We start from the raw sequence: 15,128 nt of genomic DNA, 5'->3' as shown, positions 1-15,128 counted from the left end.
AAGAGCAAAAGAGAAGACTGGACCCAAAAGGGTTTGCACAGCGCACCCCATTAGCAAGGCGAGATAGGATGGTCTCGCATAGCGCACCCTCTAATTCGCCATGCGAATTAACTCGCAGCATGCATTAGACTTTCAACCTCTCGCATAGCGCACCCAGGTCGCTATGCGAGAGCCTAGACAGAGACCAACCCCCCTAAAGCTCTCGCTATGCGCCCCACTCGCCTTTCGAATTAAATGGGCAGTAGTCCCAGACCATGTAACACCCTACTATTTTAAAGGGTATTACTGATAGTAGAGACTAAATTAATTTGATATCTCTTATAAACAATCAAACTTTATTTCATTTAATCCAAAGTACAATGCCAAACTTACAAACTTTAAACAATATAGTCTTCACCATTGAAATTTCAACTTATAAGTTTTACACAACATAATCTTCCCAATACAAATTTATTCTTTTTACAAAAATCCCTGAAAGTTTTTCCCCGCATCTCTCTCATCTCTAAGCTTGTTCAACCGCATCTGCAACATTATCTAATCACATATAACATGAGTTATATGATCATAGTACAAACAAATAAGGGTAAGCCAACCTTATCATAAAATCATTAAACTTGTAATAAAAATATTTTAATCACGTATTTCTGCAATTGATAAAATATCATTATTCCGATGTCATTAATTCGTCATTATCAAAGTCATCTTTCCCATTTCCATAAATCTTACAAGTGTACCATGCTTACTCATGAAGCCTTATGGTCAGACCGCTCTTTGCCTGCTTCCTTAAGCCTCACTTATATACTATGTCTTACTTTCTGAAGCCTTATGGTCAGACCCCTCTCTGCCTGCTTCTATATAACTTACGAATCATATGTTTATGTCAAAGCCTTATGGTCAGACTACTTTCTGCCTGCTTTCATAAACCTCAGGTGTTACTTTGCTCATACCAAACTCTCATGGTATAACTCGAACATACTACTCCCGGTAGTAAACATCATTTCATAAGTAATGATTTCTCATATCCACTCCAACATTTCATAAAACCAACAATTCATACCCTCTTATCCACCTAACTCAATCATGTTCATTCTTTAATCAAGAATTCATAATAACCCGTTTTGGTATCAATAAATTAAACATATTACCATATATTATGCTTCATATTATAAACTCATTTTGCCCATAACGAGTATGACTCAACATATTTTCACCAAACAAAGATCATGGATCAACCAAAATATATCAACATATCGTAGGAACTACATATTAAAGTCTGGGCTCAATGTAATAATAAATAAAATATATATGAAATTTTTACCATGATAATATTATGCATCTACAATCAACTTGTTTTATTTTATTTTCATCCTAGTAGAAATTTTTCTTTACTCCAATTGGTCACCGGAGAGGACCCAAATGTCTGAACGCATCAAACTCACCTTCGACGCCAGCACATATGACTAGTCACAACTGACTGGACCAGGCCAGGGCTGCTCTATGATCAGGGATGTGCCAACTCAGGTTTTTAAGGTTCCTCTATCCTACCAACAAACGGAGGCCCTCAATAATTAATCAATTTATTTATTTAATTTATCTACCTTGTTGTCTTATGCTCTAAATCTAAAATGCCTAATTTTAATATTTTTACTTCCTCTCACAACAACCTCAAACAGTATCTGTATATCTATTTAATACTCATATATAAGCAATTACAGAACCCTTACTCCAGACCTTCCAACAAGATCAATTTCAGCCAACAAACTCATTCAATAAATTCATCGCATCTCAACATGTACAATTTAACAGTTTCAGTTATAACACCCAATATAATAAAAGTCATAAAACAGTTTCGCAAGAGAACACCAGTTCAACATTCGTATATTTATAAATTCATACAAAAATAATTAGTTGCCCTTACCATCAAAATAATATTAATATAAAAATTCAGGGGAAACAAGAAGTTGAATCTGGCAGAGCCGGTTAGACAACTTCTCATCCTTCCACAAAGATGCAATAAAAAAATAGATAAGACAATAAAATTTCTGGGGAAACAAGAAGTTGAATCTGGTAGAGCCGGTTAGACAACTTCTAATCCATCCAAAAATACAATATAATTAAATAACACGAACATTATCATGTCTGGGGAAACAAGAAGTTGAATCTGGCAGAGCCGGTTAGACAACTTCTAATCCATCCAAAAATACAATATAATTAAATAACACGAACATTAACATGTCTGGGGAAACAAGAAGTTGAATCTGGCAGAGCCGGTTAGACAACTTCTAATCCATCCAAAAATACAATATAATTAAATAACACGAACATTAACATGTCTGGGGAAACAAGAAGTTGAATCTGGCAGAGCCGGTTAGACAACTTCTAATCCATCCAAAAATACAATATAATTAAATAACACGAACATTAACATGTTTGGGGAAACAAGAAGTTGAATCTGGCAGAGCCGGTTAGAAAACTTCTAATCCTTCCAAAAATGCAATAAAATAAATAAGTAAAGCAATAAATAGTTTGGGGAAACAAGAAGTTGAATCTGGCAGAGCCGGTTAGACAACTTCTAATCCTTCCAAAATACAATAAAAATAAATAAGGAAAGCAATAAAATGTTTGGGGAAACAAGAAATTGAATCTAGTAGAGCCGGATAGACAATTTCTAATCCTTCCAAAATACAAAAATAAACAACTAATAACATACAAATGGCATAACATAATCAACATCACATTTTACAACTATCACACTTGGATATCAACACAAAAGCATACTCTCATTTAAATTCAAGATCATACAGAAACAAAATACTCCATATTCAAGATTTAAGATCAGACAAAAGCAAAATATAGCATATTCAAGACTCAAGATAATACAAAGGGAAATACTCAAAGTTAGCTCCCCTTACCTCTATTCCAGACTTAGTTTCCTCTTCTTAAACCGTTCTCGAGAAACTTCCAGAATTTCCCCTCTTCAACTAGAATTTACTCCAACTCTCTTCTCTCACAATTTCTCTAGAATTTTGGTGTAAATTTCCAGCCTCCCCCCCTTGGCTATTTATAGTAAAAAAATTTACTATTCATTTTTACTATTCATTTTTACTATTCATTTTTTTATTCATTTTACTATTGAAAAAATAATTTTTTATTTGCAAATTGGTGAATTCTGATCTCAAAGCTACGTGTAACACTTATCCTTTCCAAAAATAATTTTTTTTTTACTATTCACTTTTTACTATTCACAATTTACTATTCACTAATTTTTTTTTTTCTAGTAACTAACAAATATTTTCAAGGATCTTACAGACCACCACCAGTCGCTAGGGATGGCAACGGGTCAGGTCGGGCACGGGTAGTGCCTACCTGCAACCCGACCCGCCGGATAAAATTGTACCCGCTACCCGACCTGCTATCCGCCGGGCACCCGTTTAAAAAATACCCGCGGGTATTTTAAAACCCGCGGGTACTTGCGGATACCCGCAAAAAATAAAAAAGAAATATTTAATACATATTTAAAATAAAATTTAAATAAAATTACAAAATATATATATATATATATATAATATAAATTAAATTAAATTAAATATAAATTAAAATTTAATTTTAATTAAATTTAACCTGATAAAATATAATTTTATTTTATTTTTAATTAATTTAATTAAAAAATATATAATTTTTTTTTAATTTTTCGCAGATAGCGGGTACCCGCCGGGCGGGTAGTATACTACCCCGACCCATTTAGAAGCAGGTATTAAAATACCCGCTACCCGTTACCCGTGGGTAGTAAATATCTGCGGATAGTTACTACCTGCCGCGAATTTTACCCGCGGATACCCGTGCCCGCGGGTAAAATTGCCATCCCTACCAGTCGCATAGCGACAGGATTCACCAGGCGAATCCACAAACAGAGAGCAGCACCCTCTGGTCATTCGCACAACGCACTAACTCGCATAGCGAATGACTCAAACAGTTAGCATTCTCTACAGGGTCTCGCTATGCGAGACAGCTTGCATAACGAGTCTGCATAATCTGCAGAACACGAATTATGCAGAATTATGCAACACACACACACTTTACCAATTCTAGGCCCTTTTATCAACTTCTAACACCCCTAATTCCTGTATTACACCTAATTACACTTGTCTAGATGATTATAAACGTTCCTACTACAATTCTAAAGTGATTTAGACTCAATTTCTATCTTAGAACACCAAAATCAATAACTTAGGGACCCAAACCCAATTCTAATACTTCTAACTCGTTTTAGACCATTTTGAGATTCCTAACAAGTCCAAATTGACCTATCTGAGCTACCCAAACAGCCCAAACACACCCACAACCTCCAGTACTCAAAGTCACTACCTCACTTCCTCTCACAGTGACCTAAGAACTATAGAAGCTCCAAATTTTCTATCCAACCAAGGTTATACAAATTTCACACTTCACTCACTTCCAATTGATCAATTATAACAATTCCAAACCCATCCAAATCAATTCCAAACATCACAACACAGTTTCATAGATTCACAACGATCATGACAGTACGTACCATTTCATACACTCAAAACTTAAAATATAATCCAAACAGCAGAATATTACAGATTTCAGCACATGTATTGTTCATACAACCCATAGAAAAGAAGCTAGCTCCCCTTACCTTGAAGTTGAGCAGTACAACCCACTAGAATCTCTAACAGTGCCTGTCAATACCCAATTTCGTCTGGGTAAATATAATTCATCACAAAAATAAATAAAAAAAAACATAAAAAAAAACCAAAATGAAAAATACTATTTATTTTACTTTTTGCACCCCCAAATTTTCTTTTAAACACTTAATCCAATGGCCCAAAATAATCTCACTTTTTTTACTTCCTCACCACCCATCTTTTCTTATCACACCCCATTCTCCACATCACCATCCACCTCACCCTCCACATCATCTACCTTTTTCATTTACTTTTTCCACATCATTTCCATATTAATTTTTATATATCAACTTTTCTAATTATTCCACTTACATTTTTTAATTATATCTTCTCTATCAACATTTTTTATTATCCATTTTTCTCCACCTTATTTCTCCACCCACTTTTTATATTATTTCTTTCACTTATTTTCCACATTAACTTTTACTATTCACTATATTTTATTTCACCTAATTTCTCCACCAACTTTTTATATTATTTCTTCCACTTAATTTCCACACCTAATTTCTCCACCAACTTTTTATATTATTTCTTTCACTTATTTTCCACATTAACTTTTACTATTCACTATATTTTATTTTACCTACTTTCTCCACCAACTTTTTATATTATTTCTTTCACTTAATTTCCATACCTAATTTCTCCACCAACTTTTTATATTATTTCTTTCACTTATTTTCCACATTAACTTTTACTATTCACTATATTTTATTTTACCTACTTTCTCCACCAACTTTTTATATTATTTCTTTCACTTAATTTCCACATTAACTTTTTCTATTCATCTTTTTTTATTATATTTTATTTCATCTAAATTTTCCACCAACTTATTATATTATTTTTATTCATCAACTTTCTTCATCCTTAACTCTATAAATACCTACATTCTCTTCACTTCACACACACAAAAATTACATAATATCCATCTCTTCTCTCTCAAAATCTCTTCATTCCATCCCAAAACTCTACTTCATTTTTCTCTCACATTTTACTATTTCCTAATCCCTCTATACATAGTAAATCCCATACCACATTTCTACTACAAATTCATCTTCTTCACCATCAATCAACCTCTTCTCACAACTTATTACAAGCAAAGTCTTGCTTCATCTTTCAAATCTTTAACAAGGTACACATTTTCTTTTCATTCTACTTATATTCATTTTGATCATTTTTTAGTTTATAAATTTATCCTATTTTCTACCACAATTTTATCCTATGCTTTTTGATATTTTTACGTCATAGATATTTCAACTCATCTCTCTTTCTTAATAAAAAAAATAAAAAATATAAAACTTTAAAAACATGTAATAATAAATATCGGTACGAGTACTTGTGCGATCGTACGCATCAGCCTAGTACTCGTTACCCAAAATATAAAATAAACAAAAAAAAGCCGTATGAGTGCTCGTGCGATCGTACGCATCAGCCTAGTACTCATTTCGCAAAACAATAAAAAATAATAAAAAAGCCGTGTGAGTGCTCGTGCGATCGTACGCATCAGCCTAGTACTCATTATGCAAAACAATAAAAAACAAAGAAAAAGCCGTATGAGTGCTCGTGCGATCGTACGCATCAGCCTAGTGCTCATTACGCAAAAAAATCTAAATATTACATAAAAAAAAATACCAAAAAATATAAAAATCTTCAAAAACTAAAAACATCCACATTTTCAAACAACAATCAATATTGCTAGCCAGAACTACGTGATCCTTGATTCTCCATCAAAAGTGGAGATACGTAGGAGCAAGGCCAGTCCTTGTCAGGTTCATTTCCCTAAAAATCCAAATTTATCCATAATCATTTTCCAAACAAATTTTCTAAACAATTTTTCAAACAATATTTTCAAGCAGTTTCTAAAAGAACTACGGAACCCTGATTTCTCATTCTTAATGAGAATACGTAGGAGCAAGGTCAATCCTTGTCGGGCCCAAAAAACTAAAAAAATACATTTTTGTTTCTTTATAATTTTATTTTAGGGGATAGTTACATATTTTGAAAACCACATCATATTCGCATATTTAGTTAAAGGTACTGTCTTAGGGCAGGCGTTGTAGGGTGCTAATACCTTCCCTACACGTAACCGACTCCCGAACTTAGAATCTCATTTTTGCAGACCATGCCTTATCATTTTATGGTTTTTCCGTAGTTTTCCAGAATAAACTATGGTGGCGACTCCAAGTCTTTTTTTCAAAATTCGTTTTATTTTTCGGATCGTCGTCCCGTCGCGATTCCGGTTGCGACAGTGCCCCTCACAGCGAGAACCCGAACAATGCCCGACTTAGAATCCGAAACTGATCGGATGGTTCTGAAGCTCTCTACGCTGCGGATGTTTTGGCGTCACCTAAACAAAAATCCAGTGGCTCAGTGAAGTGGGCTGGAAGAGAGAAGGCAAAGATATGGTAGAGAGAAGGCAGAGAAAATGAAGAACTGAGTTCTTAGAGAGAGAAAGTGGTGTGCTGGAGTTAATGGACCAGGAGGTTTGAAAAACCCTTTTTGTTTTAAGTTCGGTCCTATTAACTTAAGGCACTCCATTGGGCTCTATTTTCAGGTCCTCACAGTATGACTTAATTATTAGAACTTGATTTAATTAGGATCTTTATAATAAAAATATGTCACATAATTTTATAAAAATAAACAAGTTTATCCTTATATATGGTTTATGTTTAGTTATCCACATAGAATAATGTGATACACAATAAGAGAATGGACTGCCCATAAATAAAGGTTAGAGATTAAAGAGATGCAATGTTGTCATGTATTTTGAAATTAAATATATCTATATATGTATATTTTGGAATGTATATTCTTTTCACTTTTATAGTACTTTGAAGTATCTCCTTTTTGAAAATTAAACGAAAATTATGTATTTTTTTTATTATCATTTCAAATAATCTTACTTTTTTAATGTATTATTTACGAAATCCTTTAAATTTTTAAGGTTCAATTATAGGAGATAATTATATTTATATATATACATATATACACACACACTAATACGTTTATCTTTTCTTTTATAATTTTCTTCTTTTTTCATGTTGTTTATTCTTTGTCAATGAAAGCTTAATTCTTAAAGTTTAATTCACAAAATTATGAGCATACATTTCCTTAAAATTTAGTTATAACTTAATTATAAACATACAATTTGAATTAAGTTTTAAATAGATTCTTTAACATTAATTTTTCTTTTAAGTTTAAATTTATGTTATAACTTGAGTTTCTCCTAATTGATAATTAGATCTAGATTATACTAAATAATAATTTAATTTGATTTGTATTATAATTCAATGTCGTGAGAATAGGAATGATATAAATCTCTAATTCTTAAATTCACTCTGTTTCACTCTAAAAGTAGGAAAAATATTGAAAACTTGAATAGAATAAAAATGCTCTATATCCTAAAATTTTATATCCTTTGATTTCAAAACACGGCAGTGATTAGTTTAGTTAAATAAAACATGTTAGATATATAGTTAACAAACAAATCAACTTTAAGTCTAATTCATGTTCACAAAATCAAAACCTGAACTATAAGACTAGATTTGTACATTCATTAAAAAAGAAAAAATAAAGGTCAGAGAAATGATGAGAATGTTTAGACATGGCAATTTTCTTAAGCAGTGGTGATAATAAGAATTTTACAGAATTTTGAAAAGTTTAAAGGATTTGACAGATTACAGTGTGAAAATGAAACAGTGTGGCAAAGAAGACTAGTAGAGAAGGAAACTTGCAATGTACAAGACTAAAGCAAGTTTTCAGCGTAGAGTTCCCACTGGTCTTTTGTAAGTATAAAACATGGAGACTATAAGGAATGCTATCAAGTTGAGAACACTTAGCAGTGCCAATAGCCAATAGAAATAATCTATGTGACCAAAATTTAGGTTGTCAGGTATCCATCCTGGACTTCCATTCTTAGTACTAATCTTTGTCACAATTGTCACAAGTAGAGAGCTCAAGTACTGTCCAAAAGCCACTGTGAGGAGTGAGAGAGCAGAACAAAAACTTCTCATGGCATCAGGGGCTTGCTCATAGAAGAACTCCAACTGACCAATGAAATAAAACACTTCTGCACAACCTATCACAAAATATTGAGGAACCTGCCAAAATATTGTCATTGGTATCTCTTCAAGTTGATAGTAGTTGTGCCTTCTCACCATTTTAAGCCTTATGAGCTCCAATATAGCTGCAGCTACCATAGAAAATATGGATATGAAGAGCCCAACTCCCATTCTCTGGAGCTGAGTTAGGCCATTTCTGTGCCCAGTGAACTTTCTTGCAACTGGCACAATGATCTTGTCATACACTGGAACCCAAAATATGACACTGAGGGTGTCAAAGATAGAAAGGGAAGCTGGAGGGATTTTGAAACTGGAATTCCCAACATGAGTATTCATTGTTTGCCCTTGCAACACAAATAAGGTGCTCATCTGACCATACACTGTGGAAAATATGATGCCAGTTGCCCATACAGGAAGTAATCTCAAAATGGATTTTAGTTCTTCCACTTGAGTTACAGTGCAAAGTCTCCAAGGGTTTGCTGATGCTCCCACTTTATCTGATTGTCCTATCACTGCTGCTTTGTCCAAACACCTATTACACAATAAGAAAAGTGTATCAAATCAAATCTACGTTTTTCTCCAATCAGAGTTTAAAATTAATCTATAAAACAACAAAGATCACTGAAGTGAAACCATAGTTTTGATTAAAGAACCACACCAGAAACACTCAAGATATAGTGTCTAGGTTCTATCTAATGTCTAATTGATTCAAGGAAACACTTGTGACAACCTTATATATATTGCAAGGATAATGTTTTCAACTTCTTAGGGAACAATTGCAAAACTAGCTGATCATAAGATTGTCATATTGTATTATGATTTCAAGTTAAATGCAATGAATTTGGACTAAAGCTTTGCCTTGTATACCATATAATGCAAGTGTGACATCAACATTGCTTCTGATTCTGAGTAAGCAAAAAAGAATTACTTGGTCGTCTAGAAATTTGCTGTGATTGCTTAATTTACCTTAACTCATTTGTGTGATCAAGCTTTCGGCTTCCTTTTATAGCAGATTCACCTTCATTAATCTCATATAGAAGAGACTTGTCAGAGGGTACTTCAACACGGTACTTTCTTATGGATGCTGTTACCACCTGACAGATTCTAGTGAGGGCGCTGCCTCCAGGCTTCTGATTCCTGTACAATCTAGTGCCTGAAAAGAAACTCACCACAGCAATTGCCATGGTTACAGCAGGAATTCCAAAGCCCCATCCCCACCCCACATTGTCTTGTATCCAGACTAACAGAGAAGAAGCAATAAGAGCACCGATGTTGATTGAGAAATAGAACCAATTGAAGAAAGAACTCTTGTGTTCCTTCTCAACCGAATCAGTGTCATCAAACTGATCTGCTCCATAGGATGAGACACAAGGCTTAATCCCTCCAGTGCCAAGAGCAATAAGGTAAAGAGCTAGGAAGCAGATTGCACTGTCTAGAGTAGTAGCATGACACTTTTCCTCTCCATGACATGTTGGTTTCATGCCAGGAACTGATGCAGACAATGTCAAGAGTGTCATTCCCTATTGTAAATCAACAAGATTACCTTTTATTAGATGTTCTTTCACAGACTAGAACACACATTCTCAAAAATCTTAGATCAGTTTAAAAATTATTTGAAGTTTTTATGCAGTGTCAAGTTTGGAAAAAACTATTACATGATTTAGACCCATCATTGTTTCGACCAATTTCTACCAAATACGTAAACAAAATGTTCATTTTACAAGATACAATCAATAGAACTTAATTATATATCATATAAATTATGTATCATATGAAAACTGGTCTAGATCAAGATAGTCCTGGACCATGCAATAAAATTTCCCAGTAAAGACAGGTTGAAGTGACCACACTCACAATAGCATATATTATTGAGAAAACTGCAATTGTCCAATATCTTCCGAGGTAGGAATCAGCCAAGAATGCTCCAATCAATGGTGTGATATAGCATGTTCCACTCCAATTAGAGACATTCTTAGAAGCAGTAGCACTGTGCTGATTTAGCCGATTCTTAAAATAAAGCACCAAGTTTGTGCTCATCCCATAATAAGCCAATCTCTCACAACATTCATTTCCTGTGAATAGAAGCTTAAAACGATAAATATTTCACACACAACATAATTCATACACATGTCATTCCACCTAGGACTTAAACAAACACAAAAAATACCTAAGATAAAGGGGCAGGCTCTCCAGGTTCCAGTTTCCTTTTTATTAGCTGGATTTCCACGGTAATCCACTGTTCCATCTTTGGTGTATATATCATCCTCTGCCATTGTGGTTCAACACTCGTCCACACTATTCGCTTGCACTTGCAACCAACCAAATAGCACAGAAATTGACAAACTGAAACAGCAACAACAGAGAATAACATATTACAAACAAAGGCCAAAATTGAACTCAAATTAAACAAAAAGACACTCTTTTTTGAGAATTCTCAGTTATAACTGCGCCTCAACACATTGCTGGTCTTTCCCTCAAGAACAAAAAGTTCCAGAAACCAGCTTTTGATTCTAATGTTTGGTTATATTCAGTCACTTAAAAAATAGAGCACTCTATTCAAGAATAACAGAAAGTTTCAAGATTCCAATTACATGAATCCATAAATCAGTAGAAGTTAAAAGAAAAGAACAACGAAAACAAAAAAGACTTTAAATTTGACTGCAAACCGCTGATAAAATCTCACAATGATAAACCCCAGATCAGAATTCAAAAGCAAAGCACGGAATCAAAGAAGCGCATCTCCAACCTTAAAAGTTGACAACTTTATCAAACATCATCCATCATTGGGCAAACCATACTGAATAACAATGTTTATATATATAGACACATTTCAAGTAGTAAAGAGGGCACCTTCTTCTTGGTCTAGCTGCCCGGCACGAATGTTGTATAGAACAAAGATAGGGTACACACCCTGTTACACGTCTTTTTCTTTTACCGTAAGTTAAATTTATTAAAAATCATATAAAAATAAATAAAAAAATATGAGATTTAAACAATTCATAATATTTAACATATGTTAATTAGTTTCTAAGAGTGTTGCTATTATTCCTCATCAGTTACACGCCACAGAGTAATCTGCTGGAGACTGTTGACTTGTCTGACGTGTGATGTGATTAAAGAAAGATGCAATAAAAAAATGTGATTTTGGAATTTACCCTCTTTCAGCTACTAGGTACATAGCTCTCTGCAGAGAAAAATTAGGCAAAGTAGGACCTTAAATTCGCCATTTCTGCTAGCTTGACTTTTGGTTGCTCAGTTAAAAATAACTGTTCTACAGCTAATAATATCTTAAATCTGTTTTGAAAAACTGAAAGCAAATGAAAATGCTTGTTTGAGAAAAAAAATGGAAATTGGTTTCTATTTTGACTACCGAAGCAATACGTGGATGAGTTTCCGTGGGAACAGATAGCTGCGGTGTTAGAAGCCAAAGCAAAACTCCCATTATTCTTTATATTATTATTATCAACATTTTTGCTTCTCAAAAGAAAAAATGGGTAGCAATTTGAGAAAGAAAAAAAGTTTCTTTTGGATAAGCATTCCCATTACTGTTTATAAAAAGTTATCATTTTTAAAAGAAAAATACTCATGGGAGTGTGTAGCAAAGGAGCTTCTTTTAGATAAGTGTTCCCACAATAATTACTCTAAAATATAAATCATTAAGATTCAAATTCTCATATACATCATTAACAAACAATAGTATGTATTATGGAAACTAATAATGTTCTGAGTCAATAGAAATATAAAAGTAAAACATAAACATATATGATTTTCGTATGATTTGAAAAAGGAGAAATTGCACGAGTACTTATGTTTCCTCTTTTTTTAAATCACATATTTTCTAGTTTTTTCATTAAACATTTTCATATTTATGCTATTAATAAAAGATATTCATTTTTTTTATATTTGTAAATTTAATATCTCTTTTGATTCTTGCATTTATAGTAATTGTTTGATATTTTCCTTTAACTCTTTTTATTCAATATGCTATCAATATTTATTAAAATAAATCAATGTGATTTTTTAGATTGGTATTAAGAAAAAAATATTAAATAGTTATTTAGATACTAAGACCAAAAAAGGTATGAAGTCTATATTTTTAATAGAGTAATGTCTTTTTCCTTGTTTTACATAAAAATACCATATTAATTAAATTTAAATAATAATTACAAAAGTTAAAAATTAAAACAGAATAAATATGAATATTACTATATTTATAAACAAAACTTGAATTGTGTTATTATTACGTGTTAAAGATATTATAAAAATTAATGTTTCAGTAAAATTGAAATTCTCTTATACAAATATAAAAAAATATATTTTTTAGAAGATATTATTTTAATATAAAAATCAATAAATAATTATAAAATGTATAATTGTATTTATTTACTTATATTGTATATACTATATACTTATTAATATAACTATAACTGGTATTAATGTGAACATGGATGGTAGTTTCAACTTTCAATTCAACTAGTACAGATAACACGTCACTTTGAAAACGACACGGCAATACGTAACAGCAAAACAATGTGTACAAGACTCAAACTTCAAAGAAAGCTGTGGCCATGCTTGTAGAAAGAAGATTCTGAATATTCTTTGTTAACATGAAATAACTCTTAATTCATTTTAAACTCTTATTGGATTTTAACTCAAATAGTGATAAAATCAGGTTTGAATAAATTTAATTAATACATAAAACTACGGGAAGACTTGGGACTCTTTTTGCTTTCCACTCTATGCTTCTTTTTGCTTTTAGGAAATCCATTAAAGCATGAAATTTTACCATCTAATTCCAGTCATTTTGTAAAAATATCAATATTTTGTAAAAGAAAAAACAAGTAATATGTTTTCAAATTTAATTTAATGATATAATAATAAAAATAATAACAAATGGAAAAGTATTGGTATAATCGAGTTCTTTTAAAACTTTCAAATTATATATATATATATATATATATATATATATATATATATTACCATATTTTAGTGTAAATTCTTTTTTAGTATTTCTTCTAAAAACAAGGTGGCAAAGCCTATGATAATATGGAAGGGATCGGGTGACGAATCTCTAAACTAACTAGAGAGTATGGAAGATGAATATATAAGTAACACATTTAATGTAGATGTGTTTTTTAGGTAAATTTACTTTTATATATATATATATATATATATATATATATATATATATATATATATATATTAATTGGACTTTGTCTAATGTTGATAATGATTTTTTAAATTTAATATTCAAATTTTTTTAAATAAATAGTTTTATCACTATCATTGTTTTGAGGCTAAATGTTTTTTATTTTAAGTATGTTGAAATAATATCATTAAAATTAATAATCATATTTAAATTATTATCTATTTTAAACTCTAAATTCATATTCTTAAAAAACATTTTAGAAGAATAAAAAAAAGTACATTTAAATTGTGTTTACATGAAACTTTTAAACTGAAAGTACTTGCTTACCATGAATGTTTATTTACATATCATGTGTTTTTCCTAAAATAATTTAAATTTATAAAAACTAAATTTATATTTTAAAGAATAAAATATAGTTAATAAAGGTAAAAAAAACAAAACTTAAGCATATAATTAATCAAAATTGTAACTTTCCGGGAAAACTTCCCAGAAGGTCACCCATCCCAGAATTTCTCCAAGCTAAGCACGTTTAATCATGGAGTTCTTATGAGTTAGGCTACCGAAAAACAAATGCATTTTGGTGATATGAGTAGCCAAATCAATCTCTTTAAGCTATCCTTCAACCGTATAGTCTCATACCTATATAGTCTCCAAATCCCTCTCATTCCGGTGTATGCTCGATTCGTCCATGTACCCCTTCCACCCGAAGCTGCCAGGAGCCGCTCCTTGTCCGTGCCCCCTGCACCATGCCTCTTGCACCGGCGTCACTCCCCGCCCTCGTCAGTGCCAGATGTCACAAAAATCCTAGGAAAATCACAACCACCCTAAACCCATACCTCATCTTATCCCCACTTTCGTATTTGAAGAATGATTGTTGGTTTGTAATGTTATGCAGTTTTGTCCATTGTAATCCTTTCCAAATTATGGAATTTGTTTTTATTCCAAAAGTAACATTTTCATTTTAATTTTAATTTAATTCAAGTTTGGGACCAGTTCCTTTTTATTTTTAGAAATTATATTTTCTTCTTTTCATAAATACAATGTATTATAGTTTAACTTATCTAAATATAGAAAAATATTTATAATAACAATAAGCAATGCAATCCTCAACTTTGATGAAAGAATTTCGTTTATTTCTTAGCCAACACAGTTGTAGAAGTAATATAGTTTATAAATCAAGTCCTCGTGACAAAAAATTTACACTAGTTTGAA

General features: G+C 31.9%; 1 protein-coding gene across 4 annotated transcripts; it reads right to left on the bottom strand.

Moving 5' to 3' along the window:
* Window positions 1–8,303: 8,303 nt before the first annotated feature.
* LOC108343592 (protein NRT1/ PTR FAMILY 8.2) lies at window positions 8,304–12,045 on the bottom strand. Of its 4 annotated transcripts, none has more exons than XM_017581966.2 (5): window positions 11,923–12,045; window positions 10,935–11,110; window positions 10,622–10,839; window positions 9,734–10,287; window positions 8,304–9,299 (listed from the first exon to the last, which is right to left on the bottom strand). In XM_017581966.2, the coding sequence occupies exons 2-5, from the start codon at window positions 11,038–11,040 to the stop codon at window positions 8,465–8,467; spliced, it is 1,713 nt and encodes a 570-aa protein (XP_017437455.1). In that variant the 5' UTR covers window positions 11,041–11,110; window positions 11,923–12,045; the 3' UTR covers window positions 8,304–8,464. The 4 variants fall into 4 exon arrangements, with proteins under 4 accessions (XP_017437455.1, XP_017437452.1, XP_017437451.1 ...); XM_017581963.2 differs by lacking the exon at window positions 11,923–12,045 and adding an exon at window positions 11,618–11,740; XM_017581962.2 differs by lacking the exon at window positions 11,923–12,045 and adding an exon at window positions 11,514–11,662.
* Window positions 12,046–15,128: the final 3,083 nt, after the last annotated feature.

This window comes from Vigna angularis, chromosome 6, assembly GCF_016808095.1.
Source record: "Vigna angularis cultivar LongXiaoDou No.4 chromosome 6, ASM1680809v1, whole genome shotgun sequence".
NCBI lineage: Eukaryota > Viridiplantae > Streptophyta > Magnoliopsida > Fabales > Fabaceae > Vigna > Vigna angularis.
This window is presented reverse-complemented; position numbering and strand designations above follow the sequence as displayed.